At 44.1% G+C, this 27685-nt stretch overlaps 2 protein-coding genes across 2 annotated transcripts in view; one reads left to right on the top strand and one right to left on the bottom strand.

Annotated features, from left to right (window-relative positions):
- On the top strand, positions 1 to 27273 carry chrna11 (cholinergic receptor, nicotinic, alpha 11). The gene is made up of 10 exons (XM_015973582.3): positions 1 to 295; positions 6899 to 7038; positions 8194 to 8238; positions 8793 to 8902; positions 8983 to 9062; positions 14372 to 14539; positions 14617 to 14811; positions 21277 to 21363; positions 23672 to 23781; positions 25440 to 27273. Exons 1-10 carry the CDS (start codon positions 244 to 246, stop codon positions 26160 to 26162), a joined length of 1710 nt encoding a protein of 569 aa, XP_015829068.1. The 5' UTR covers positions 1 to 243; the 3' UTR covers positions 26163 to 27273.
- The window catches only part of snx27a (sorting nexin 27a), a 53121-nt gene continuing 32500 nt past the window's right edge, over positions 7065 to 27685 (bottom strand). The window contains exon 13 of the mRNA XM_070547488.1: positions 7065 to 7096. Within this exon, the coding sequence (XP_070403589.1) occupies positions 7080 to 7096 (17 nt within the window). The 3' untranslated portion in view covers positions 7065 to 7079. The remainder of the gene's footprint in view (positions 7097 to 27685) is intronic.

Raw genomic sequence — 27685 nt, 5'->3', positions numbered from 1 at the left:
TAGGCCCACCTCCCAAAGAGACAGAGCGCACAGCAACCATGTCCTCCTCCTCTTCCTCCTCCTCCTCTACCTCTCCTCTCCTCCAGCAAGCACACGCTTGCTCAGACTCCTGCCATCTGATGCCGACTGGATGCAGAGCGAAGATTTCCAAGCAGTCTGTCTCCTCCTTCTTTCCTTCTTCCCCTAGCAGCGAGAGCTTCTCCTCTTCTGCTTCCTCTCCTCCCCCGGCTGTTAACTACAAGGATGTGGCACTCCATGGCTCTGCTCCTCTCTGGATTCTCCGCTTTGATCAACGGTGAGCCCGCCTGCATCTCTTGCCTCTTTTCATTCAGAATCTGGCTGCAGCGGTGGTATTTAGTAGGAATTAGGAAGCAGGAGTGTGTTTTTGGTGCTTCGTGTATGAGGCGGAATTTGAAGTGGAGGTAAGACTCCAGGAGAAGTAAAGTCAGAATCTGGCTCACCTGTTTGCTTGGATGATTGCGCACACAGCATATGTTCAGGACTGCATGACATGCTTTAACAGGGAGATTGACATCCAGAATATCAGATGACAGACACAGCATGCAGGCAAAAATCAGAGCTGTCGGAACATTTCATCATCCTAACATTGTCTTTTTTTTCCATATCTGTGCTCGCATCAAGGGGAACCCCCTGCATAAAAGCAAAACCAGATCAGTTTGATGACAGGTATAAATCAGCTCTTCCATCTGGCCTCCGTGTTGCTGCAGCCGGATTGATGCCGAGGATGTCGGAGCTGAGAGAGTGGGTGAAGTTTCCCTACAGGCAGCAGAGAAAAGCTGTTTCAGTTTGTGTTTAGGAGAATGCTGTAGATCAAAACTCCTACAGCATAAAAGACACAGAGATGGGAAAAGTAAAAGTTTTTCACTGCGTTGCTGCAGACTGACTTCTGAGGCCAAAAAAAACAAAACATCCAGGACTTTTCCATCATTCTGAAACACTTTGAAGCAAACTGTTGGGAGCGCTCGCTGATTCCTTCCCCTGCGTCACTGTCACAGTTTCAGCCGGTGCATTATTTATTTATTTATTTGCTGCACAGTTTAACCAACATCTCTGTTTCCTGTCTCAGAGTTACATGATCACAGATGGAGAAAACTCAATTGACTCAAATGAAAACAAGTCGATGCATTTGGGTCGTACAACCTTTGGCTCATTGGACGGCCATTGATACTTGAGTACAGGTGACCTTTATACTTTCAGACTTGATAAACAGATTCAGTCAAATGCATGGAGAAGCATCGATGCCTGCTTCTCCTGTTTAAAGTCAAAGGTCAGGCTTTGCTCCTTAGAACTTGTAGAAGAGAGCTAAATTCCTGGTTCATGGCCCAGAAGCAGCAGAGCAGCCCTAGACCATCACACTACCACCGCCGTGCTTGACTATTGGTACAATGTTCCTCTTCTGAAATGCAAGATTTGTTTTACTCTGGATGTAACGGGGCAGGCGTCTTCCCTAAAGTTCCACTTTTATCTTGTTCTTGTGATGGGCCTTTTTCATTTTGGTCAACACAACAGAGGTTTTGGTTTCTGGAATCTCCCATGAATGCTTTTTTTGTCTTAACCCAGTGAGTCTGCAGTGCAGCGGAGCGGATTAGGGTTAGTAATCGGAGGGCTGTGGGATCAATCCCGGCAGAGAATGCTGCTGTTGTGTCCTTGGGCAAGATACTTAGCCCAACTTGGCTGCTGGTGGTGGTTGGAAGAACAGGTGGCACCAGGATTTGGCAGCCTCACCTTCATCAGAGTGGCCCAGGACAGCTGTGGCTACGATGTAGCTCATCAACACCGGTGTGTGAATGTGTGCATGCATCAGTGATTGTGTTCAGAAGTGCCATGGGGGGTTGTAGAACCCTAGAAGGCCATTTACCAACAGGACATGATTTGTTGCTTTTTGAGATCTTTTAGTCTGGTTCATGTTGTCAGACAGGTTCTGTTGAAGTGATTTCTTAATTCAACAGGTCTGGCAGTAATCAGGCCTGTGTGTGGCTGGGGAAAACTCAACTTAGCTATCCTAATAATGTTATTAATCACAGCTTATTCATGATTTAACAACTACTTTTTCACCTAGAGCACCTAAAGTGTTTTTGGACAGGTTTGTTTTCCTTAATCAATGAAGGAAACAGAAAACAGCATTTTGTGTTTACTTAGGTTATCTTTGAACATTTGTTTGATGAAGAAATCAAATTAATTTCTCAGCATTTATTTTAGATTTATTTATTTCTCCTATCGTCTCTCACAGGATGTAAAATCTTTCCTACAATGGCCGATCGTCTTTTCACGATCAGTGTTAAGTCGTTCAAGGTCCTAGGTGAGGGATCAGACAAAGAGCAGCCCGAAGACCTCTTATGATGAATTATATGGAAACCATGTTCCCTCGCCCGACGTGGGTCACTGGGGCACCTCTCTGGAGCCAGGCCTGGAGGTGGGGCACATTGGCGAGCGCCTGGTGGCCGGGCTTTCACCCATGGAGCCCGGCCGGGCACAGCCCAAATAGGAAACGTGGGTCCCCCTTCCCATGGGCTCACCACTCGTGGGAGGGGCCAAAGGGGTCGGGTGCAGTGTGTGACGGGTGCTAGTCGAGGGCGGGGACCTTGGCGGTCTGATCCTCGGCTACAGAAGCTGGCTCTTGGCACATGGAATGTCACCTCTCTGGTGGGGAAGGAGCCTGAGTTGGTGTGTGATGTTGAGAGGTTCCGACTAGATATAGTCGGACTCACCTCAACGCATGGCTCTGACTCTGGAACCAGTTTCCTTGAGAGGGGTTGGACTTTCTACCAATCTAGAGCTGCTCCCACTGAGAGGTGCCGAGCAGGGGTGGGCATACTAGTTGCCCCCCATCTTGGTGCCTGAACGTTTTGGTTTACCCCAGTGAATGAGAGGGTAGCCTCCCTCCGTCTATGTGTGGGGGGACGGGTTCTGACTGTGGTCTGTGCTCAAGCACCAAACTACATTTGAGTCTACCCACCCTAATTGGAGACCTTGGAGGGGGTGCTGGAAAGCGCTCCTTCCGGTGACTCCCATGTTCTGCTGGGGGACTTTAACGCTCACTTGGGCAACGACAGTGAGACCTGGAGAGGTGTGGTTGGGAGGAGACCCCCCAATCTGAATTCGAGTGGTGTTTTGTTATTGGACTTCTGTGCCAGTCATAGATTGTCCATAATGAACACCATGTTCAGACATAAAGGTGTCCATTTGTGCTCTTGGCACCAGGATACCTTAGGACGCAGCTCGATGATCGACTTTGTTGTTTCGTCTGACCTGCAGCCGCATGTCTTGGACACTCGGGTGAAGAGGGGGCGGAGCTGTCAACTGACCACTACCTGGTGATGAGTTGGCTCAGATGGTGGGGGAGGATGCCGGTCAGACCAGGCAGGCCCAAACGTATTGCGAGGGTCTGCTGGGAACATCTGGCAGAGTCTCCTGTCAGAAGAAGCTTCAATTCCCTCCTCCGACAGAACTTCCAAAATGTTCCGTGGGAGGCGGAGGACATGGAGTCTGAATGGACCCTGTTCCGTGCCTCCATTGTTGAGGCAGCCGACCGGAGCTGTGGTTGCAGGATCGTCGGTGCCTGTCGTGGTGGCAACCCCCGAACCCGCTGGTGGACACCGGCAGTTAGGGATGCTGTCAAGCTGAAGAAAGAGTCCTATCAGGTCTTTTTGGCCTGTGGGACTCCAGAGGCAGCTGACGGGTACTGACAGTCCAAGCGGAACGCAGCTCGGGTGGTCGCCGAGGCAAAAACCCGGGCATGGGAGGAGTTCGGTGAGACCATGGAGCAAGACTTCCGTACGGCTTCGAGGAGATACTGGTCCACCATCCGGCGCCTCAGGGGGGGAAAGCAGTGCGCTACCAACAATATCTATAGTGGGGACGGTGTGCTGCTGACCTCTACTCAGGACGTTGTGGATTGGTGGGCAAAATACTTCGAAGACCTCCTCAATCCCACTGACACGTCTTCCACTGAGGAAGCAGAGTCTGGGGACTTTGGGTTGGCCTCTCAAATCTCTGGTGCTGAGGTCACTGAGGTGGTTAAAAAGCTCCTCTGTGGCAAGGTTCCGGGGGTGGATGAGATCCGCCTGGAGTTCCTTAAGGCTCTAGATGTTGTGGGGCTGTGTTGGCTGACGCGGCTCTGCAATATCACATGGACATCGGAGGCAGTTCCACTGGAATGGCAGACCGGGGTGGTGGTCCCCTTATTTAAAAAGGGGGACCGCAGGGTGTGTTCCAACTACAGGGGGATCACACTCCTGAGCCTTACTGGTAAGGTCTATTCAGGGGTTCTGGAGAGGAGGGTCCGTCGGATTATTGAACCTCAGATTCAGGAGGAGCAATGTGGTTTTTGTCCTGGCTGTGGAACACTGGACCAGCTCTATACCTTTAGGGGGATTCTGGAAGGTGCGTGGGAATTTGCCCAACCAGTCTACATGTGTTTTGTGGATTTGGAGAAGGTGTTTGACCGCATCCCTCGATGGGCCCTGTGAGGGGTACTCCGGGAGTATGGGGTACCAGGTCCTCTGATACGGGCTGTTAGGTCCCTGTATGACCGGTGTCGGAGCTTGGTCCGCATTGCCGGCAGTAAGTCGGGCTCGTTCCCAGTGAGAGTTTGACTCCACCAAGGCTGCCCTTTGTCACCGATTCTGTTCATAACCTTTATGGACCGGATTTCTAGGCGCAGCCAAGGTGTGGAGAGAATCCATTTTGGTGGCATGAGGATCAGGTCTCTGCTTTTTGCAGATTATGTGGTCCTGTTGGCTTCATCAGAACGTGATCTTCAGCTTTTGCTGGAGCGGTTCGCAGCCGAGTGTGAAGCAGCTGGGATGAGAATCAGCTCCTCTAAATCTGAGACCATGGTCTTGATTCGGAAAAGGGTAGAATGCCTTCTCCGGGTCAGGGATGAGGTCCTGCCCCAAGTGGAGGAGTTTAAGTATCTCGGGGTCTTGTTCACGAGTGAGGGAAAACTGGAGCGTGAGATCGATAGGCGGATTGGTGCTGCATCTGCAGTGATGCGGGCGTTGTACCGGTCTGTCATGGCGAAAAGAGAGCTGAGTCAGAAGCCGCAGCTCTCGATTTACCGGTTGATCTACGTTACTACCCTCACCTATGGTCATGAGCTTTGGGTAGTGACCGGAAGAACAAGATTGCGGATACAAGCGGCCGAAATGAGTTTTCTCCGAAGAGTGGCTGGGCTCTCCTTTAGAGATAGGGTGAGAAGCTCGGTCATTCGGGAGGGGCTCGGAGGAGACCCGCTGCTCCTCCACATCGAGAGGAGCCAGTTGAGGTGGCTCGGACATCTGGTCAGGATGCCTCCTGTACGCCTCCCTGGTGAGGTTTTCTGGGCACGTCCAACCGGGAGGAGACCTAAAGGTAGACCCAGGACACGGTGGAGGGACTATGTCTCTCACCTGGCCAGGGAACGCCTTGGGATTCCCCCGGAGGAGCTGGCCCAAGTGGCTGGGGAGAGGGAAGTCTGGGCCTCTCGCCTTAGGCTACTGCCCCGGCGACCCGACTCCAGATAAGCGGATGAAAATGGATGGATGGATGGATGGATGGGTGTTAAGTCGTTTTTAAGGTGCCACCTAACTATTACAGCCTCAGACATCCAAGTCTATGAACAGGCTGCTTTTGGTGACATTTTTATATCCAAGCTCAAAAGCAGAATATACAGCACCCGTTTGGTGGCAGTTCCTAATCTGTGGAACAGCTCAACTTATTATTAAATTTGAGCGGGAAACCCAATTTCTTTGACTCAGGTTTCAGGCCCAGTTCAGCAGAATGTATGCAATGAGAGTCCTTGTTTACGTTAACTTATATGAAGTTTTTCTGTTTTTACAGTTCATTTAAATTTTTCATTTTGTAATTAATTGATTCTACATGTCACAACTTGCCATTTTAATACCTCATTAAATTGTTTTTACAGTGAATCTTGAGTAGATTAGAAAACATAAATCTTAGGAAAAGCTCCTGTTTGGGTGTTCTAATGCGATGTAAAGCTCTGAAAATATTAATTTCACATCATTTGTAGTTTATTTGTCTTCTAAAAATTACAGTGGACCTCCAGGCCTCTAAGCTAACCCAGTTAGACACCAATCTGAGTCGGTTATGTCCCGATCAGATTTCTTGTTATTTCTAATTGGGTTACCAAATCCTCTTAGTGTTCCCCTCTAAAATGTATTAATCTGTATTAATGCAGAATATTTCATTCTGTCTGAGGAGCAGGACGTTTCCTTCACGTCTCGTCTGAATAGCTTGAACCTTAAAAGCAGAGACAAGTGTGACTAATGGTGATAAAATATTGTGCTAATTTCATTATTACATTTCCTGTTTCACTGCCTTTTCCTGACACTTTTCTATTCCTCTAAAAGGATTTTCTTTAGAAGAAAAACGTTCAACTTCTCTTTTAAACCGGCTACTCATTACTTTTTCAATTTCCTTAGTCTCACTTGAACATCAGAGAAGTTTTTCTTCCCTCTTCAAAATAATCCAAAGGGGTTGGAATGAAGGCAACTGGACTTTTTTTTTTTTTGGTTTCTTGAAGACGTTTTGCTTCTCATCCGAGGAGCTTCATCAATTCTGACTGGAATATGGGAGGGTTGAGCTTATAAACTGTAGCTGTCTGTTGTTGTTTAACGAGCTGACACTACCTATGAATACCCCTTCTTCCTACTGTCTGAAGAGTCATTGAAGTCATTAGGCCCTATTGTGTGAGAATGGTAGTTTTGATTAGATAAGATTGATTAGAGGGTGCGACCTAGACTGAAACGGTTTTGGAATTAGGTTTAGAGCTGCACTGTAGGTGCTGGAAAGGTGTTGTTTTCAAAACACAGTCCATGAAAGGTTCAGCTAAAATTATTGTAGCAGATTTAAACGTAATTCTTTTCTGCTTCTTCAGTGTCGTTGCAGGGGCCTCACCAGAGGACACTGCTGAAGAACCTTCTGAAGGACTACAACCGGATGGAGCGGCCTGTTGGCAACGACTCTCACCCTCTTACCGTCTTCTTTACCCTCAGTTTGATACAGATCATGGATGTGGTACGTGCACCCAGCCATCGCTGCTTCCACCCGCCACATCCTCATGATGGATACATAACTGAATGACAAAACAGTAAAACAACAGGAGATAGACTTAAGAATTCACATTTGTCTCTTCACTTTGCCTCTACTAGGGGTGCCGTGTGCCAACAGGCAAGGCAAGTAATTGCTTGGTGCCCACATGCCACAAGGGGGCTCCAGAGGGCTGAAAAACTTTGACATCAGAACCGCAATCGTATAGGGAGCCTAAGTCACATCCATCTACTTCTGGACCACGGGTCCCCGGAAGAACGCAAAAATTAACGCAAGTCAGCGGGGCAAAAAACGCAATTTTCAAATTCCGCTTGTTTTGTGTCATGGATTTCACACATGACGTCTGTGAATTTTAAAGACACATTTTGATACCAAGAATGCGCTTATTTTCGAAAATAGGGAAATGCTATTTTAGGTTTTCTGTGAAAATAAGTCCAGGACTAAAAATGCACTTCATGAAAGTGACGTCATCGAACCAGACACAGAGAAAACAGAGGGAAAATTGCTGTAAGTTCAACAAACTTCCCACAGGAGGAAAGAACCACCATAAATCTGGTCATTTGGTAAGTAGCAGCTACTTTGGGGAGAGGAGATTATGTGACGACATCACATGTGCGACGTGTCGATTTCTAGTTTGTAGTCATGCTAATTACGAACTTTTACAAGCTAATAAATCTCAAAGTACTTGACTGGCATGGTCGAAACACCCATCATTACTTTTTATTTCAATTGCAGTACAACATATGTGCGATCTAGGGCGTAAGGCAAAGTGGATTAGAAAATAGCATTTTTAGCCCCGTTGGCTTGCATTCATTTTTTCCTTCTTCCGGGGACCCATGAGCCGACCGGAAAGGGAGGAGATTTAGACTCCCTTCTGAGACAGTGAAGAGCTGTTATTTGACCATCTCACACTGCCTGACCCTTTATAGTTAGCCTCAATAGTCGTTTTGGGCAAAGGCATCTGCCAAATATGGGATTTGACTCAAAAATGATTAAAACTTTAGTAAGGCAGCATGTGATTAAAACTTGTTGGACGAATGCTAATCCTTTAATACACCATGTAAGTGCGAAAAATATGATTGCAAAGTTGATTTTACTAATAATGCTTTAAAATTATTGCAGGATGAGAAGAACCAAGTGTTAACCTCCAACATGTGGTTACAGATGGTGAGAATTCATCTTTTCTGGGTGTTTTTTACTCTTTATGAACTAGTTGATATAATCTGTAATGTGGAAATTAAGGTCATGAAACTTGCTGTGACCCAGTACCTCTAAATTTAGAAGAGAACAAAAAAGTATCTTATGTCATAAGGAGTCTCCTCCTGGATGTAACCAAGCAAGTTAGTGAGACCCTCTCCTAAGACGTGTGCTGTAGTCATTAATATGTTTCAGGTGGTAGAAGGTTAGCCTCCACAGAGTCCAGAACATAACCCAAATTACATCGCTGAGATGTGCTGACAAATACTTCACACAGCAGTCTGACTTTCGCATAATCAAAACGTTTCAGCATAAAGAGAAATAAAATGCAACTTCAGTTGTTAATAAGTGTTTCGCCGTTGCGTGCTGTTAACTTAATGAAAGGATGTCTTGGCAATTATGATCAATGCTAAATTTAGTCCAAGAAAATATTATCTCAGCGTTATGTAATGGGGTTTGTGTTGAAACGATGTGGCTGGGCTGTGACCTGAAGGGTCTCAGTGTTTATCTATGTGTGTTTAAAGAGTTGGTTCGACCACTACCTCCAGTGGAACCAGAGCGAACACCCTGGAGTGAAAAACCTCCGCTTCACCACAGATCAGATCTGGACGCCGGACATCCTGCTCTACAACAGGTAAATCACCTGAACGCATGCTTCACACACATTTAGACTTGTCGTCAGGTGATGTCACTTCCTCCCCTGTCCCTCCTCAGTGCAGATGATGACTTTGACTCCACCTTTAAGACTAATGTTCTGGTGAACTCCAGCGGCTTTGCCAAGTACCTGCCACCTGGTAGGTCTCCTCTTTTGATATTGTTTAAAATGTACTTCCTGTGTGTATTTTTCTTCCTTTTTGGATTCACTCGGTTCCCAGAAGTGCTGCTGCAGCATCTCACTCCGCCGTCCCTGCATGTCTCCTCGTTTATACTCTTGGTATTAATATTTCATCGGGATAAAACAGCAATACGGATTAGGAACTGGTTACAGTGCTCTAACATCTATAAATAGGAGGCGCTCGCCTCCTCCGCCTCCTGTCTTAACCTAAACGCGAGACCCTTGCAAGTCTGTGAAGGCAATGACTCCCTCGGGTTTTCACGGGTCTTTGCTTCGTATTTTCTCAGGCTCTTTCAGATTAAAGTAGCTTCGGCGAGAATCCCTTGTGCAGCTGAGGGAGTCAGAGCTGAAATTACCCACTACGGTAAAAAAAAAGAAGAAGCATGGACTGAGCTCAAAGAGACCCTCTATCAATTCAGTTCAGGAGCCAGATTTATTGATGGACTGCTGCTGAATGTATTTACAGCGGCTTTATGCTGTGATTTAGATCAGAGTTGGCTAGAGGAAAGATCAAAGGAAGAGTTGGGGTTCAATGAATGAAGCAGAGAGGGTCGGCTCATGTTGAGAAACTTTGAAAGGAGAAAAATGGGACGAAATGAGGGAGCAGAATGAACAATCTGAAGTCTGTGTGCAGATTTAGGCTTTTTTCCACCAAAGAGATTCTAGTGACAGACCAGAAAAACCAACAACCAGAGAGCAACTTTCAGTTTCCTCATCATGTCACCTACAACTAGGGATGTTCGATATCGTTTTTTTTAAACCAACAAACCAATATGACAAATCATTTCAGGTAGCTAGCATCACATATCTCCCAACATGTAGACTTTACACTGCAAAAACTAATTTCTAATTTTTAGACATTTTATACTATTTTTAGTCTAAAATGAAAAATAATTCTTCTCTAGAAAAATTGCATAACTTAAAATAGGGTTAGTTTTCATAGCATGCTTGGCCAGTATTCTTTAAACTAGCAAAAGAATACAAATTTGATTTATTAGCTAGTTTTAAACAACCTTAACCTCTCAGACTAAAAATGTAATAAAATGTGTATATATATATATATATATATATATATATATATATATATATATATATATATATATATATATACCGTAAATCCTCTAATACAGGCCCGGGCCTGTATTTGACTCAAGCTCATCAAGCTCCAGGCCTTTATTGGAAGGAGGGCCAGTATTAGAGGCAGGCCTCTATTTCTATTTGAGCAAAATGAACTAATGGTTCGCTGGAGTTTTTGACAATTAAAAGTGCGCCCACATTTTCAAAGTTAAACACATTTCTTTTAACAACGGTAGTTCCTGCTTCAGCCCTCTTCCCCCTCCCCCTGCGCAGCGCCGCAAACTCACTGATGCGCCTGCAGCCTCTCGGAGTTCCTGCTGCTCTAAACATTAAAATAATTATTTCATTTTCTGTTCCTCACTTCTGATGACCTTCAATTGTGTCTGTTTGTTGCAACAGCAGAAAAACCAACTTGTTTTTATTTGACTATTTTTCTGTCCTGTCTGTTTATTATCTTCCTGCATCTCCTCTCAATCCTAAAGAAAAACTGCTGCCTGGGTTCATATATATTCACCTTATGAGTTACCTTTGAACTGCAGTTCTAAAAGATCTACCGACCGCAAAAACAGCGGAGCGCTTGCTGTTTGGCGGCCGTATCAGTGAACAGTGCGTCGGAGGACAAGGTGATGCCCGCAGCGCCCCGCTCCACAGCATGCAGCGAAACGCATCAGGCGCGAATAAAAGACAGAAAACATTAAAGGAAATGAACTGACATGAACGATCGCGTGTTAAATTAGTTTTTGAGGTGGCGACACCTGATTGTTACTGTGGCCGTGCTCAGGAGGCAGATCTACCGACCGCGAAAACAGCTGAGCGCTCCCTGCTTGCCGGCCGCATCAGTGATCTGTGCGTCGGAGGACAAGTTGATGCGCCCCGCTCCACAGCAGCGATACACTTCAGGTGCAAATAAAAGACAGAAAACATTAAAGGAAATGAACCGACATGAACGATCGCGTGTCAGTACCTACGGTCCGGCACAGCGCGTTGCTGATCACAGAGAATGTGATCATACGATAATTCAATAGGGAGCGTGGTTTCACAGACACGGAAGTGATAGCGTCGGTGAAACGCCGGCTGCTCTAGGAAACCCCCGAGCGTTCGAGCGTCAACGAAGTGACACGGAAATGCCGGGCTTTCCAGAAGTAAGTAAGATAACTTACTATGAGCTGATAGTTCGTTGGATTGATCGGTAGGTTGGAAACTCTGATCATGAATCTGAAGAAATGATGACTGAGCTGGAAAGGCGACTTCCGTTTATAGCCGCGGTTTGTGACGTAGGTGCGACGTGGAGGGAATCCCCGCGAGGGGCATGCTGGGAGTCCCTACTTCGCGGATTTTCACCTATCACGGCCAGGTCTGGAACGCATCTACCGCGATAAACGAGGGATTACTGTAGTTCATACACCCCCTACTGCTGCTCTCCAGAGTGTTCTGCAGCATAATCAGCACGTTCTCTTTGAACTTGATAGTGTAATGACCTGGCTGGGGTTGTAAGCCAGGTGCATTCTGGGTATTGTGTTATATGTGTTTCCTATCGTTCTGCTGGTTCCTATGTGTTGATTTGCGTGTTGTGTGAGTGTTAGGTAAGCCACAGGGAAGGTGATGTGTGGTCTGTGGAGCGGGTTGAATTAGCATGGCTAACTGACACCGTGACTCTGTGTGGTAGGAGCATGATAGAGGATCGTGTCTGTAGCGTTACAAAGCATTGAAGAAAAAGCCTAATAAAGGTCTGCGTGAACCCCTACTGCCTCCTGCTGGTTGATTTGGGGACTATAACCCTGCCGCTGGGACTCTCGTACTTGCTTGTTACCACATTCCATCCGGCCACAATAAGAGACCGGCCATTATCCTCCGTTGACTCCGACACCGGCCAAAATTGGAGACCCAGCCTTTAATTGAATACCGGCCTGTATTAGAGGATTTACTATTATATATATATATATATATATATATATATATATATATATATATATGTGTATATTTACTTTCTTAGAAATCAGTTTTTGGAGTGCTACTTTAAACATTATCTGTGCAACATATGACAACTACTAAAATTTAAGTTAGGCCAGATGTGCAAAACAAACAAAATTATCTTACTGGATTCGTCACATTTTGGCATTTTGAGTGAGAGAATTAGCCGTTTCATCACATGTGCATGTATGTAAAGGTGGTGTCATTAAAACAGTAAAAAGTGATTCCAATAATAATTTCAATAGTGGCCGATAATATCGGACAACCCTACTTAAAACACCGATTTGATCTTTCTGTTCCTCAGAGGTTTTCTAATTCTTGCCTAAAAGACATCTTGATATCACCATTCTAGTTTCTAAACCCCGTTTCTAAACACCAGTCAGTGTTTGTGAACGCTCTTTACTAATCTCTGACGGTTATTTATACACACCACGAGAACAGGAGTTATATGTGTGAAGGATTAATCAGGGGCCTGTCCAGGGAGTGGCCTGGGGTAGCACATGCCACCCCTGGAATCTGATTGGCCACCCCAGGTGCCACCACACTAATTTACCTTTAAATCAGCTTTTCATTGTCCACAAAAGGCTTGGGGGTAAAACAAAAAAAGCATAACCATTGGTGCCACCAATGCACAAAGTTGTGCCTCAACTTGGCCACCCCATTTTAAAAGATCTGGACACACCACTGGGATTAATAAACACCAACAATGTTCATCAATGATAATTTAAACTGTGTTTTTGCATTGATTTGAAAAGATCGACTGAGTGCGTTTCAAGTAACCGCTGAAAGTATTTCATCTTAGTGAAACTAACTTTTAAAACGGGCGCTCCAACATCTTCCCTGGCTGTTGGTCTTCCTGAACAAAAGCGGTCTCTCCAGTGAAGAAGTAGAGCCAACCCTAACCCTATACCCATAAGAAATATCCTTGCCAGTAAATCAAAAATCCACATGAAGTAATTAAATGTGTAATTTTGTGGTTTTTTGGGGGGGATTATTGGTGTTTCAGAAGAAAAGGTGCAACCGATTAGAGCTCTTATCTGATTTGGTGACATTTACATCTAGCTAATCTTGTCTCGGGGTTTGTAATGCTTCTTGGGAAGTGAGTTTTGTTTGATTTTAGGAGCCGTGTGTGTGCTCCGACACTGAGGTTGCTCCTAGCAACTGAAGAAAAAAGTTGATGCCTTAATTGCTCAAGTGTTACTGGGAACCATTGAGAGGCAGGTTGGCTGAGATGGAAAGCAAAGGCAAACACCAATTTCTATTTCTGTGTATATAAATAGTTTTACCAAGATGAGGAAAATGCACAAACTCAGTGTTTATGACTGATTTCTAAAGAAGTACATGGAAATAAATGTACAGCCATAGTTTTAGATTAACCTCTGTTCTCAAGCCTAACTTCCTGCGTTTGCCAAACTCAGCTTCCATTTAACTCCGAGGGCTGATTTGCATGTCGACAGACTTGTAATGAACGTCTCTGAGAGCTGCAAGGCTTCATTGACATTTTGCTTTTGTGTGTGTGTGTGTGTGAGTGTGTGACTGAATGTCTTAACAGGCTTGATTAGTTTATTCCTTTAAGTACATTAAGGAATGCAGTTTGCCAGCAACCTCTGCATGAATCACCGGGATTCTTCATAGGGGGGGGGGGGGGGGGGGTTGGATTACATCCTGGAAAGTGTGCCATGCTGATGCACGTGTGTGAGCACATTTATTTAGCATGATAAAAGTGGCAAATGTGTGTTTTCTTCTGGCCCAGTGATGCTGTGGATGTTTGCTTCTGCTGAGGCTGATGCTTAGTGAACAGCTGTGTGCAGGCTGAGGGGAAAGGAGATCTGAGAAGCAGCGACGTGCAACAACACTGCTGCCAGTTCTCTTTTAATAGACATGCCTGTGAGTGGAGGTTGTTTATTATCTAGTCTCTGCTTTCATCTTCGAGACAGAATTTTAACACAGTAAACTCTGTGGGCCGAGGCATTGTTAAAATAAACCCTCCACAGTGGGCGTCATTAGTTGTGTTGCACCGTTCTCACATAATTGTGGTGTAAAAAAAAAAAAGTCAATGTGAATGAAAGCTCTAATGAGCTATTTGATATTCAAGACAGACTCCACACAGTCCTTCACTACATCTGTTTTCGGTCTCCGCAGGAAGCTGCAGGGGTCAATACAGTCATCTCGTCAATTGATTGTCAGGTTGTAACTCCACGTCTTTCTTTTCCCTCTCAGGAATCTTTATGAGCACATGCAACGTGGATGTTCGCTGGTTTCCTTTTGACATTCAGAAATGTGAGCTAAAATTCGGCTCCTGGACCTACGACGGCTGGCTGCTGGACCTCCAGATGACCGACGCTGACATTTCAGGCTACATGCCCAACGGAGAATGGGACTTAATTGGTTAGCGTGGCACTGCATCGTCACTGAAAGCATCTGCCTGTAGAGAGATAAGAGTCCGTCTCTTTGTGTTCCTGTAGGTGTCCCTGGCACCAGAAATGAGGTCTTCTATGATTGTTGTAAGGAGCCGTACCCAGATGTGACTTTTGTTATAACGATACGGCGGCGGACTCTCTACTACGCTCTGAACCTGCTCATCCCATGTGTCCTGCTTTCGTCTATGACTCTGCTAATCTTTGTGCTGCCAGCCGACTCCGGGGAGAAAATCTCACTGGGTGAGTGGATGAGAACAGGTGGACTGTTTATGTAAAACCGTGGTTTCTAAACCTTACACGAAAAGTATCAAATTTACTTAAATTTACAATTTACTAAACGGTACAAGTACCACAAATCCACAGAAAGAGCAGCACAGATGGTAAATGGCCTGTATTTGTATGTATATAGCGCCTTCTTAGGGCTCTACAACCCCCCAAGGCGCTTCGTAACATAGTCAGTCACCCATTCACACATGCTGGTGATGACGAGCTACGATGTAGCCACAGCTGCCCTGGGGCGCACTAACAGAGGCAAGGCATGCCGAACATTGGCGCCACCGGTCCCCGCGACCACCACCAGCAGGCAAGGTGGGTTAAGTGTCTTGCCCAAGGACACAACAGCAGCATTCTCTGGTCAGGATCCGTCCGATTGCTAGACAACCCATCCTACCTCCTGAGCTACTGCTGTCCCACAGATAATAGTTGTGTTTCCACTAAAGAAGTTTTGGGAAATTTCTAGGAGAAGGGAAGATGCCAGGGAAAATATGCTGGCTTGGTTCTCTCATCCGTTGTGTCCTCTTACAAAACCGTCCCTTTCCTGACTTTCAGCAGTAAGCACCGAAAGGCGTCCACGGACATTAATAACAGAAAGATTTTATCCTGTCAGAGTACGCTGTAACTTAAAGAGCAAGTCACCCCCAAATCAACTTTTTTTTCCTGATAAACTATATAAATGTGTGTCTAATCGTGCTGCAGACACGTGTAGTCAATAGTTTTGCACTTTAGTGCATTTTAGTTAAAATTTTAATTTTCTGCCTAAAACTGTCCGTTTTGCCGTTGTCAGGTAAAAAAATCTGTACTGCATTTGAATTTAAATCTGCCATCGCTATTGGCTAAGAGGTACCCTAGAATGTTAGCTGGTACCATATGATGTCACAATGTCGTTGTGAGCCTGAGTGTGTGTGTGTATTTGTTAGCAGCTCCGCCCTCTCGGTCTGCTAGGCAACAGCATTTGTTGCATTTTTCAAACAGGAAGTGGGAGTTGAGTAAGAATCTGGTAGGGGGTGACTTGCTCTTTAATCTATCTGGGGGACGGAGAGAAGTGCAAAAAGAGGATTTACACAAACACCACAGATAACCACGCCTAGCCCCAGAATGCGAAGGTTCTGATTGGATCAGCCAAAAGGAAATGTGTCGTGTGACTTTAGCATTATGTGTCCTCAGTGTCTAGTGCAAATGTCCAAGATTATAATAACTTGTAAAATACTACTGATCACAGGATTATAATCTCAAGTAATAAACATTGTCATTTCACAGATTGATTGAACATTGGGCTCACATTATTATAGGTAATTAACAAAGTTGTTGATTATGTGTTTATCAGAATAGTTCTTCGTCTTCGCTTGGTAACAAAAGTGAAGCAGTTCAGATGAGCAGAGTGCATGAAAGACCTTGGCCACTATCTCATGTAGATTAGGCTGTCAGAGACTTTATGTCTGCTCGACCTATAGGTCATAAACAGGACATTCATGATGCTACAATTATATGGGTATAAATATAAAAGCAAATAATTAGCCACGGTTCTGCGGAAACAGCAGCCTAAGATAAATTAGTACAGGATTAAGACATGCTGTATGACAGAAATTAAAGCTTTATACTATATTACATATAGAATATTTCATATTGCATGGGTTCAAGTTAGATATGGCATTGTTGGTGGGGTTTCCACCATCTTTTCGGCGTTGGGAGTTTTAAAGCAGTGTCAAAGCTGCTTATTTGGTTTTCCTTCCATTTTGCTTCACCAGCAACTCCCAATTTTAAAAATGCTGATTGTTTGGTGACGTCAGCTAAGTTTCATTTCTCAATAAGTTACAACAATCGGCATGAGTTAACCACAAGTCCCACCTTGTGGGCCTTTTCAGACACTAGTTCAGATACCCGTTTGGTCCCTGAAATTGGTCTTTTTGGGCTGGGCCGGTGAAATGGAGACATGCAAAGGCCCGGTAAAATTACCCAGATGTTCTGATAATGGCAACAGGTCAAATATGTGGGTTACATCCTCAAAAATGTGAATCTAAAAGCCCCAAACCAGTTAAAACAAACAATAGAATAATAGCACTTTAGGGGTCACTACCCAGACATTCTGCTGTATTTTTCAATGAACATTCCTTACGGCTGATATCTCACTATAAAAGTGAGTTATCGGGCTTTCTGATGATATAACATTTATTACCAAGAGGCATTGTTACAACAAAGAATTAATCCCTCAAACACAAATTTCCTCCTTTTTAGTGTTTTCAAGAATAAACAGACGAAAGCAACACGAGTCTCAGAAACGATCAAATAAAATAGCTGTAAACTTTAAAATCACTAGAATTTCCAGTCATTTCTAATATAATCTAGTCTGATTGTCATCTAGATTAAGATGCAAAAAGCCATTATTTTTATATCTCTTCTGCCTCAAGTGTTGAGGTTGAAAAATACACCCTCTTTCTGATGTTTCATCTGTTTCTTTCACAACAAAAGTTTTCTAATTCATCAGTAAGTCAGTGTTTCCCAGTCGGTTGTTGAAACTCCTCAAAGTTTGGGGTCTTGGGAAAAATTCCACAAATAAAAAAAAAATACCATTTCTATTTATTATTCAAGTAGGGATGCACTGATATGAAACTTTAGCCCGATACAAACACCCTAAGAAAACTGATATTCACCAATACAGACGAGCCGGTTTTATGATACGTCATGTAAAAAATGGCTAACATCATCTGAGATGTTGTTGCTGATTCATCGTGCAAGTCTAATTGATGGATAGAAGTTGTTTTACTTCAACTGTGCTGTTTGTGTCTACCGATATTTGGAGTTGGAAGTCTTTACTGTGCGAGTCAGAAAATGACTAGTTTGGGAACGGCTCAAGTGGCGCAGTTGTTAGCGCTGTTGCCTCGCAGCACGAAGGTTGCAGGTTCGAAACTCAGCTGCGGGCTTTCTGCGTGGAGTTGCGTGTTCTCCCCATGCATGCGTGGGTTTCCTCCGGGTACTCCGGTTTCCCCCACAGATCGCAACATGCCCTATAGGTTATAAAATTGTAAGTCGCTTTGGATAAAAGTGTCTGCTAAATAAATAAACATAAACATAAGTAGAGCAGGAATAAAACAAGTCATTGTGTCCTCTTGGTTTCCTGCAGATATTGAGTCATTCCTCATTCCTTTTATATTTCGAAGGAACCAGACAGCATTGTAATCTTTTAAAGTGCTGAAGGTTTTGAATTTCTCTTGGCTGATTTAGTTTTTTCTTCTCTGACATTTTCTGAGGTATCCAGGCTGAGCTCAGCTCTATGAGTTATTTGGGCATAAAAGAAACAGAAATCTGTGTTGTGTTGGCGCAGCTTAACAAAAAACCAGTTTAAAAATGGATCTTTAGACACTTAGTTACCTGCAGCCTGTCACAAAAACTATTTGACCCGTAAAAACATTTCAACAAGATTTTTCCCAAAAGAGCTGAAAACCTGTCATACATTAGGTATCTCTCCTCTTGTTTCTTAAAGATGCAAGTTACAGATGACCTTCTGAAGAAAGATTTTACAATCAAGGTTTAACTTTTTTCGCTTAAAGGGTGAAACAATAACAAACTAACTCATTTAAGCCCAACACAGGGCTTCAGACATCACACCGCTGGCCATCAGAAGTCTAGAAACACGATGGGAGATGTTCTTCTGCAGAAAAGTGGTTTCCTTGGTGATGTCCTTCCACTAACTCTATTTATGTTCATTGTTTGTTAGGTAGGAGGATAGATGCAAATGACTGCAAATTGTGACTTTATTTTCTGATTCCGTTTTCATGCATAGAAGTATTTTTTGCAGGTTTTGCTGATGTCTGATTTCCACTGATAAGAGCAGAAATGTCCTCTATGTTCAATATTTAGATACGTTTCTAGATTTGAGAAGTCCTGTTGCAAGTTTTTAATGTAATCAGAGCAATTAACATATTTTTATTGTCTGGTTTAAAGATAATTAATGACAAAAGACAAGATTTTATTTTGAGTGGTTTATCTATGTTTTTGGTTAACTGAGAAATATAACAGCTAGATTTTGGTGGGGTAATGTATTCAGAAATTAGTCTAAATTTAGAGAAGAAACTTGTTTTTTAGAAGTTGAAATTTTAATACAAATGAAAGTTCTCAGGCCAGAAAGACAAAGGTGCTGACAAGACAGAAAACGTGTCTTTAGTTTTGGCAAAGGAACAAAAACAAGTCAGAAAAAAAGCCTCAAATAGGTTAAATAAATCTGAAATTTCAGTGCTGTGTGTGTGTGTGTGTGTGTGTGTGTGTGTGTGTGTGCGTGCGTGCGTGCGTGCGTGTGTGTGTGTGTGTGTGTGTGTGTGTGTGTGTTCACATTTGAGTATTTGATGTTTGAGTCCAAGTCTAAGTCACAGAGGATTAGTCCAAAATGAGCCCAGGTAAAGTCACTGCACTGGCCAAGTCTGAGTCCAAGTCCCCAAAAAGAATCTTCCAGTCCAACATCCATTTTCAACTTCCACCTGTTAAGTTTGCAGCTAGAAAATAGATAAAATTGCTATTACCATTAGCATGTAGCCGATGCTAATATTAGCTTATTATATTCAATCAGATGACTGGACAGATTTAATAACCAAAACTTCACAATGCCTTTATAAGTGTACACATTGTTTATTTATTGTTTTCAAATTTATTTTAATGAGAGCATACAATCGTTATTTCAGTAAAGCCGTTTGTCCAACAGCACTACTCAGCCTAAAGCAGCTCGGTACAGCGTGGTTTAACACGGCTCACGTCGGAGTGGTTGGTTCTCCCTGCCAGCTTTGGGACAAAAAGTGGGTGTGCCCCTCATAGCTCATGGGTTGAAGGGGATGCAGCACTTGTGTGTGTGTGTGTGTGTGTGTGATTTTTTTGAGACAAAAATAGCATGAGACGATCTGTTTGCTACACAAAAACACAATTTAGCACAAAAATGGCAGTGATGTTGAATATTATATTCAGTTATATGGCTTTTTGTCAGACTCTGAATCAGGAAATGGCTGTAGGAAGCTAGAGCAACCAGGGACTCCGCCCACTAGCCAATCAGCAGCTGGGGGGGGGGGGGGGGGGGGCAACATAGGCTAACAGCAAAGCGATTTGTCCACTGCTTATGTTCACCCTTCTTTTTTAGGTATAAAAAAATGCAACACTGATCTGTTATCTACACAAACAACACAAGCTCGAACGTGTTCCCCCATGTGGTGGAGTCGCTAATGCTAAGGTTAGCTTCTATTAGCTGAGATGTGCTCTCCTCTCCTTGCAACTTTGTAATTTCGAGTTCAAGTGCTAGACGTCAGCAGGACTTGATTTTCCATTCCGGGTGTAGAGACGGGCTAAAAGTGAACGACTGCAGAACGAAAGTACAGGAGTACACAGGAGATTATCAGGAGGCACAAATGAGGCCAAACGGTAGGGGGAGGAGTGGGAGGAGCAGGATTACCGGATAACTTGGGAGGGAAAAGAGAGCAGTGGGTCTGGGAAGATGGCAAAAAGACGAGTGATGAATTTAAAATAAAAAAGGACGAGAGAGAAAGGATCAAAGTGAAAGAGAGAAGTGATGAACCTGAGTGAGCAGTTTGAGTTTCAGAACGTTAAGCAGACCCACAAAGCTAATTGGAGAATGTCCACCCTGAATTTTTAACTGAAAGATTCAGAAAATCAAGTTAAAAGAGCTATTAGTACATCATCTACTAGCTAAATACATGCTATAATTTGGATAAATGATTATGATCTAGTTTTAAAATGATGTCTGAGTGGGATGGAAGCCACAACAGCACTGTCAAAGCACATCCTCAGCTTCAGCACCGTGTGTGTTTAGCAGCATTTCTCCAAAGAACATTCAAGCCCCACAACATGCGGCCAATTAACCTATTGATGTAATTAAGGCTGGTGCATTGATTATACGAGGGAGAGCTTAGACACTGTCTTCTAGGAAAATACCTCGCTGTCATTTCCAGTTGATGAAGGAGACACCGGGACAAAGAGGCTGTGCTTCTTGGGGTTACAGAAGCACGCTTTTACAAGAGAGTGCAAAGAATGATTTTACCTAACATCATCAGGGCGTTCATAATTTATCTCTCAGCTCAGAGGTTTAATTGAATGCTCTGACTGGAGACAGTTATGCCAGCAAAGCACTCGTTAAAATCTGTAGCGGACGTGAGTGTATGAGATGCGTTTCCTAGCAAAGTCTGAACGGTCTAAAAAGACGCTGTTTGTTGTGTAGAAGTGCTGCTTTTTAGCAGACCATCTAGTGTGTTTGGGCATTAGCTGGTCCTTTCCATAAATCGAACCTGATCTAATCATGAGCCCTGATCATTTATCAAAACACCAAACACCCCAGTGGAGCTTCTCTCTGGGAAGAGGCTAAACCACGGTATTGATTGCTTAACAAAATGTAGCTAAAAGCAATGTGAGCTATCTGTCTGTGTTTGTCTGCCGCAGGTATTACCGTGCTGCTGTCGCTCACCGTTTTCATGCTCCTGGTGGCAGAGATCATGCCCGCCACATCTGACTCCGTCCCTCTAATAGGTACGTAAAATCAGAGTTTGATCAGTAAATTAAACCAACAGCTGATTAAAACATCTCACCACAGCAACAAAGGATGATTTTTAAGTGCTGTGCACAAAATTGGACAGCATCAGGGTTTTCCCAGAAGAAAAAAATGGTTTTGTTTCTGGATTTGTTTAAAAAAGAAAAAAGAAAACAAAAACTAGATTTTGTTGCGGGGTTAGTTGTGATGTCACACCATCCTCTTTCAGTCCAGACTTATTACTAAAACTATAACCACGTAGAAAATGAACAAATATCTAAATATGAGTGAAGCCGTGATCTCACTGAGCTGCAACTGTTAATGATGAATTGTTAACAGTATTCAAAATATTAAACATTTCTGATTATCCTCAATTATGAGCATCTTCAAAAGAACAAATTTTCTCTCAAAATAGTCCCAGAGTCGTCATCAGTTATGACAGAAATAGTGCAGCAAGTGAGCCAATATGATAAATGATCAGCACTTGTATACCGCCTCTCAGAGTAAGGACTCCAAAGCGCTTTACACTACAGTGTATCATTCATCCATTCACACACACATTCACACACTGATGGTGATGAGCTACGATGTAGCCACAGCTGCCCTGGGGCGCACTGACAGAGGCGATAAATATCGCAATACAGGGGAGATGTCATCCACATGAAAAACGCAGATTTACACATCAAAAACAAATCCTTTAAAAAAAAAAACTCCGGCCAAAGTGAAAATTAGCATTTTCTCCGTTCCAAGCGTTTCTTTGTGGACAGAAGTAACTGGAGTTGTAGGTTTCACAAAGTCACTGTCTGCGACAAAAATGCTGACGGCCCATGGCGACTTGTGTTTACACTACAACAGGACTACTCAATTCCGGGTCTGGAGGGCCGGTATCCAGCACGTTTTAGTTCTAACTCTGCTTCAACACGCCTGATTTCAATCAGCAGGTGATTAACAGGCTTCTGCAGAGCCTGATGAGCTGCTGCACAGGTGATTCAACCACTGAATCTAGTGTGTGGGAGCAGAGGAATAACAAAAATGTGCTTGATACCGGCCTTCCAGGATCAGAATCGAATGCCCCTGCACTGCATCATGGATGCCCTCGGAACTGTGCTCATGTTATCAATCGTCCAAGCGCTGTTTGTCTTTTAGCAATTCTACCTCATCGGTCCACACAAACGAGGCAGCCGCAATGTTTCATGCTATGTTGAAGTTGAGCCGGAAGACGAAATGGATAGGATTCGGAGGAACGCCTGCCGCCTACAGGTCTGGCATGCCTATGAATGTCCTCAACAATGCGTTCAGGTGTGGATGGAGTTTTTTTTTTTAAACGAGGTGGTGTGGACGCAATTTTTGAAGAGGATGGATATTCGTTTTTTTTTTAATAAACCCGGCTTAACAAGGCCTTAAATTAAAGAAAACCCAAAATTTCTGAGCAACTAAAATCCTGAATCACAGCATCTTTACTTTTGTACCTTTTTTTTAACACCCGTTCCCTAACCACTTAGTGGATGTTGGTAAAAGAAAAACTGATGCAACTCAGTAGTAAACGCTGTTTTAATGTTTCGCTCCTGCTGATGGCATCAAATGTTTAATAAAACATTTATAGGCATCAACATTTGATATGTTGCATCATTACTGCTTAGATAAAAAAATACTGTTTATTTATTAATTTGGTCACAAAGACTCACGAAATTAAGTCAAACTCATCAACCAAAGCCCACAAATGTCAAAATAAGTCATGCAAAAATGGATCTAATTCAATCTGATCCACTTGTCCAGCGCAGCAGCGCACTTTGCCAAGTTTATCCCACTTTAATAATCTGCACAAAATGTCACTCCCTTTATCCTATGGTAGGATCCAACGTGTGGAAATGAAATACAGTCAAAACATGCAAGCAGTAAAGCTGTCAAATACCCCCCCAACCTGTAAAAAACTGAATTTATACAAGCCACCTGCTTACGGTAAAGTTTTATAGTCTGAATTTATTGTCGGCCCACTGCTGGAAATTATGTTTAGAGAGCTAACCCTGCAGACAGAAGCAGATGCAAATCTTTGCCTGAAGATGCAACATCTACAGATTAAAAGCTTTAGAAAAAAGTCATAATTATTAAAGTGCTGCTTTCAGCGTTTTAAAAAAAGTCGAGACAAACTACCCTCGTCTCAGTCAGTTAGATTATTTCTGCTAACATTTACAGTATAAGCAGCTTTTTTTCTTCGTACTAAAGACAACCTCGCAGTTTCCCCCACAACTCGAAACTTTGTTGTTTTTGTGTGACTTCAAATAAAACCTGATCCTTTCCCCTCCTTAGGTCAGTACTTTGCCAGTATCATGATCATCGTTGGGATGTCGGTCATCGCCACCGTGGTGGTTCTACAGTATCACCACCACGACCCAAACGGGGGAAACATGCCCAAATGGGTGAGGCTGATGCAGACGCTTTTTATCCCCACTCCAGATGTATTCATAGACACATGCATAAATCCGCTCGACTTGCTACAGATGTTATATATTCCTTTTGTCAGTCTTTATCCCAGTGTTAGAAACAGTCTTCTGCCCGGGTCGTTAGTGCTTCCCCTGCCTTCCTGCTAGTTTCTCTTTTGATTCTCCGACTTCCTTGGCTGTCACTCACACAGCAGTGTCAGTCTGCTTGAGTGTTTTTGTCAAACGCCTCGCCGCAGACTTCAGCAGGAGTGCATTTCAGAGCTATCTGGATCTACGTGGGCGGATTCGTTTCCACTTACTCGTTATTTCTAGTTCCCTTCTGTTTATCGCCGTGGGGAAAAATGCGGCGTCGTTATGCAAAAAATTAGTTTTTAAAAAGAAACATTGTAATCGTGGAAAAATGATTTGAAGTGACAACTTTTCTTAAAACCCTGTTCCTCACTTGTGTAATTGATGCAAGCATCAAATGTGTAGGTCAGCTGCGTGAGCATGCAAATGCTTTATTGACACGTTGCACAAGGACGTTCTGTTGATGAATGGCCCGCTCAAACAGTCTGATGGCCAATTAACCAGCTAATTGATGAGGTTCAGATTTGGGCATTGGACGAGTGCAGTTCATAATTAGAGTTTGCACAAAAACTGCATCAGTAGTCGCAGCTACAGGAGCCGCTACCCAACTTGTAAAGTCTGCAGATACTAATTGAGCGGTCATCTGGACATTAGCCCTCATTAGAAGCCAGACACCCATCTGGATGATGTTGGGCCTGTTTGCCCTTTCAAAGAACACGTTGGTGTTTTATACAGGAGTGTGTGTGTGTGTGTGTGTTTCTGTGGAGCAGAACTCTTAAATCTGAACCAGTCTATGGTTTCGTTATTCTGTGTTGTATCTGGAAACACAGGCTCATAACGGTGACAAAACATTAGTCGATCTCAGTAAGCTAACGGTTTGAATTCAAGGCCGAGTTTTGTGTGTCCTCACAGCAGGGAGCCTCACAAAACCTCTCCTGTGCCTCAGGAGCTTTTCTCAGGCATTGCTTGCCAGGATTTTAATGCGCAGACAAACGCAGAAGATGTGTTTAACAAACCACAGGGTAGGAAACAGAATCAGATCCAAACCACAACAAATTACACAGGAAGTCCGGTTTAACTGAAGCTCTGAGTGGATCATGATTGCAGTATTTTATTCTTCTTTCAAGGTCAAGTTAACCGACTAACCCACACACCCACACCCACACACACACACACAGAAAATAGATGGGAAAACGCTTGGATTAGAAAAAACCAGACAGATTTACGTCACACTGAAAATTAGCCCCGCCCCGAGCATCTTGGCTATTATCAGCTAACTGTTAGCATTAGCAACTCCACAACATGGCAGAACTCCTTCAGGCTTTTGTTATTTGCGGAGATAAAACATCAACCTTGCAGGGCAAACGAGTCAGTGGAAGAGTTGAGTTACTGTTAGCCAATCAGCGGGCAGATGTTAGAATATTGTGAATAATAATTAGTAAAACCCCGTTTTCTGTCTGCTACTCCTCCAGCTAACTTCCTGAAACAGGAGCTTGCTAACACAGCATATTGAAATAACGAGTGTCTTTAATTTGCCTCTCTGAATGCCCTCACCCCCCCTCTAGGTGCAGCTCGTTTTGCTGCAGTGGGTCGCCTGGTTCCTGCGGATGAAACGCCCGGGGGAGAACGATGACCCCGAGCGTCCTCCCTGCGCTCCCAACCTGCGACGCTGTTCCTCGGGATCGCAAAGTGGAAGCATCCCCAACCCTCCGGACCCCACCCTCCACCCGCTGCACCCACAGAACCTGACTCCTCTCCAGACTGGCCCCCTTCACGCGGGGCACCCCCACCTGCACACTCAGTCCAGTGCCAACAACAATGGGAACCTTCTTTACATGGGCTTCCAGAGCATCGAGGACTCGTCGGTTCTCTCGGAACCGGTCCAGAGGAATAACATCACAGGACCTCCACGAGTGGCAGGAAGTCCACCTCCCCACTTGCCCTCTCAGTTCTGCAGCTCCCCACCCCCTCCGGATACCATGGGGTGTCCCAGCACTGTCTCAAGTGGTGGGGGCTTTGGCGGTGGACCGGGAGGACTTGGAGGGTGCTCGACTTCAGGGATGGGAGACCCGCAGCTGCAGGCCATCCTGGAGGAGGTTCGTTACATGGCAGACCGCTTCCGGGAGCAGGATGAGGCCGAGAGCGTGGCCGACCAGTGGAAATTTGCGGGAGCTGTGATCGACCGCCTGTGTCTGGTGGCCTTTAGTGTTTTTAACATCATTTGCACCATCTCAATCCTCATGTCTGCGCCCAACTTTGTGGAAGCGGTTTCCAAGGATTTTGTTTGAAAGCAACAGAAAACAAGAAGAGAAACTGGAAGGAACAGTTGAAGCAAATAATAAATAGAATGTAGAGTGAAATGGGCCACGATCCAAGGAAACACAATTTCTAGCAAACTGTACGCTCTGTGAGTTCAAGGATCCGGGAAAACATTAAAAAACAAATGGTTTTCTTTGCAATACATTCTGTTTTGTAACCTAAAATAGAAGAAACCAGATGATTGAGGAAATACAGAGTGAAGTTTAAATGAAATTAGAGACCCCGGGGTGCTTTATCAGATCCTTGACTAGAAGAAATGGATTTTTGTGGCCAATTCAGTATTTTTTTTTCTTTTTAAAAAAAGAAAAAGAGGAGTCAGAAATAGAGGATTTAGTCCCGCTCAGCCTGAGGTAAGAAGCATTTTGAATCAGGGCCGACAGATAGACAGACAGATAAAACTGACAGATTTGTGGCCGTTTTATTGTCTTAAAGAGGGAAGACAGCTCTTTACTCCCACATGTAGGGGAAATACTGCATCATTTATAGTGATGTGAGGACGAGAAGGTGGAGAGAGGCTTTTACAAGGACACAAAACTAAGAGCTGCCTTAAAGGACCGACACTGTTCCCCCGGTGATTCTGGCAGATTTAGAGTCAAGAAGCAGCTCGATGCTCGGATGCACAAAAAGTTGACCGAAGATCGAGTGTGCCGCCTCGCACGGGAGCTGGAACGGATCTCATCTGTTATTTAATCACGTTCATCTAATGACCGTCAAAATGAAAGACCTTAGGATAATCTTTAAGACCATTAAGCTTTTGGAAGATGAATCCCCTTCTCTACTTGTGAGCCACTTTGAATTTCCAAGGCCTTATCTCTACGAGACGATCGCCAATCAGAAGAGATCAGAAGCTCGGTGGCAGCTTGCTCGGTGTGCAGCGGCTCGTCCCGACCCGGAAACCGAATTAACCGGTCATCAGCATGGCTGGGGCTTGTTGCTGCACTGATGTGGAGAGGATTCATGAGGCCAGCTGCCTAACTGGATCTGGCAGGTCATAATGGATCAACGAAACTCACTGGATTTCACATTAAAGGTTTAATAACTCGGACGGGAGGTCAGGACTTTAAAAGGACACGAGAGGCAGCAGGAGGAAGGGGGGGGGGGGGTCATTTAAGAAGCAGCCTCCCAATAAATTTCCCTCAAACCCCTCAGCTAGTTTACAGCGTGATGAGCGAGCTGATGAAGGAGAAGTAAAATTTGATTTAAAAAATGTTAAACAGACTCAGGCTGATCAGAGTTTAGATTTATACTTAAGATAATTATTTCTTTGACTTGTTTGGATTTTATTGAACTAAAACGACTCGTGTCTCTGCTGGCAGTTTGGATGCTAAATTAGCTTAACACACACACGCACACACAACGGTTGGTGGCAGGATGCAGATACAGATGGTGAAATCTGTGCACTAAATGATGATTTTAACAATTCCCACAGTGGAATGGAACGGTAACATTTCCGAAAGAAGAACTACGATCCAATCTGTTGGAATTTAAAGAT

Source organism: Nothobranchius furzeri, chromosome 19, assembly GCF_043380555.1.
Source record: "Nothobranchius furzeri strain GRZ-AD chromosome 19, NfurGRZ-RIMD1, whole genome shotgun sequence".
NCBI lineage: Eukaryota > Metazoa > Chordata > Actinopteri > Cyprinodontiformes > Nothobranchiidae > Nothobranchius > Nothobranchius furzeri.
This window is presented reverse-complemented; position numbering and strand designations above follow the sequence as displayed.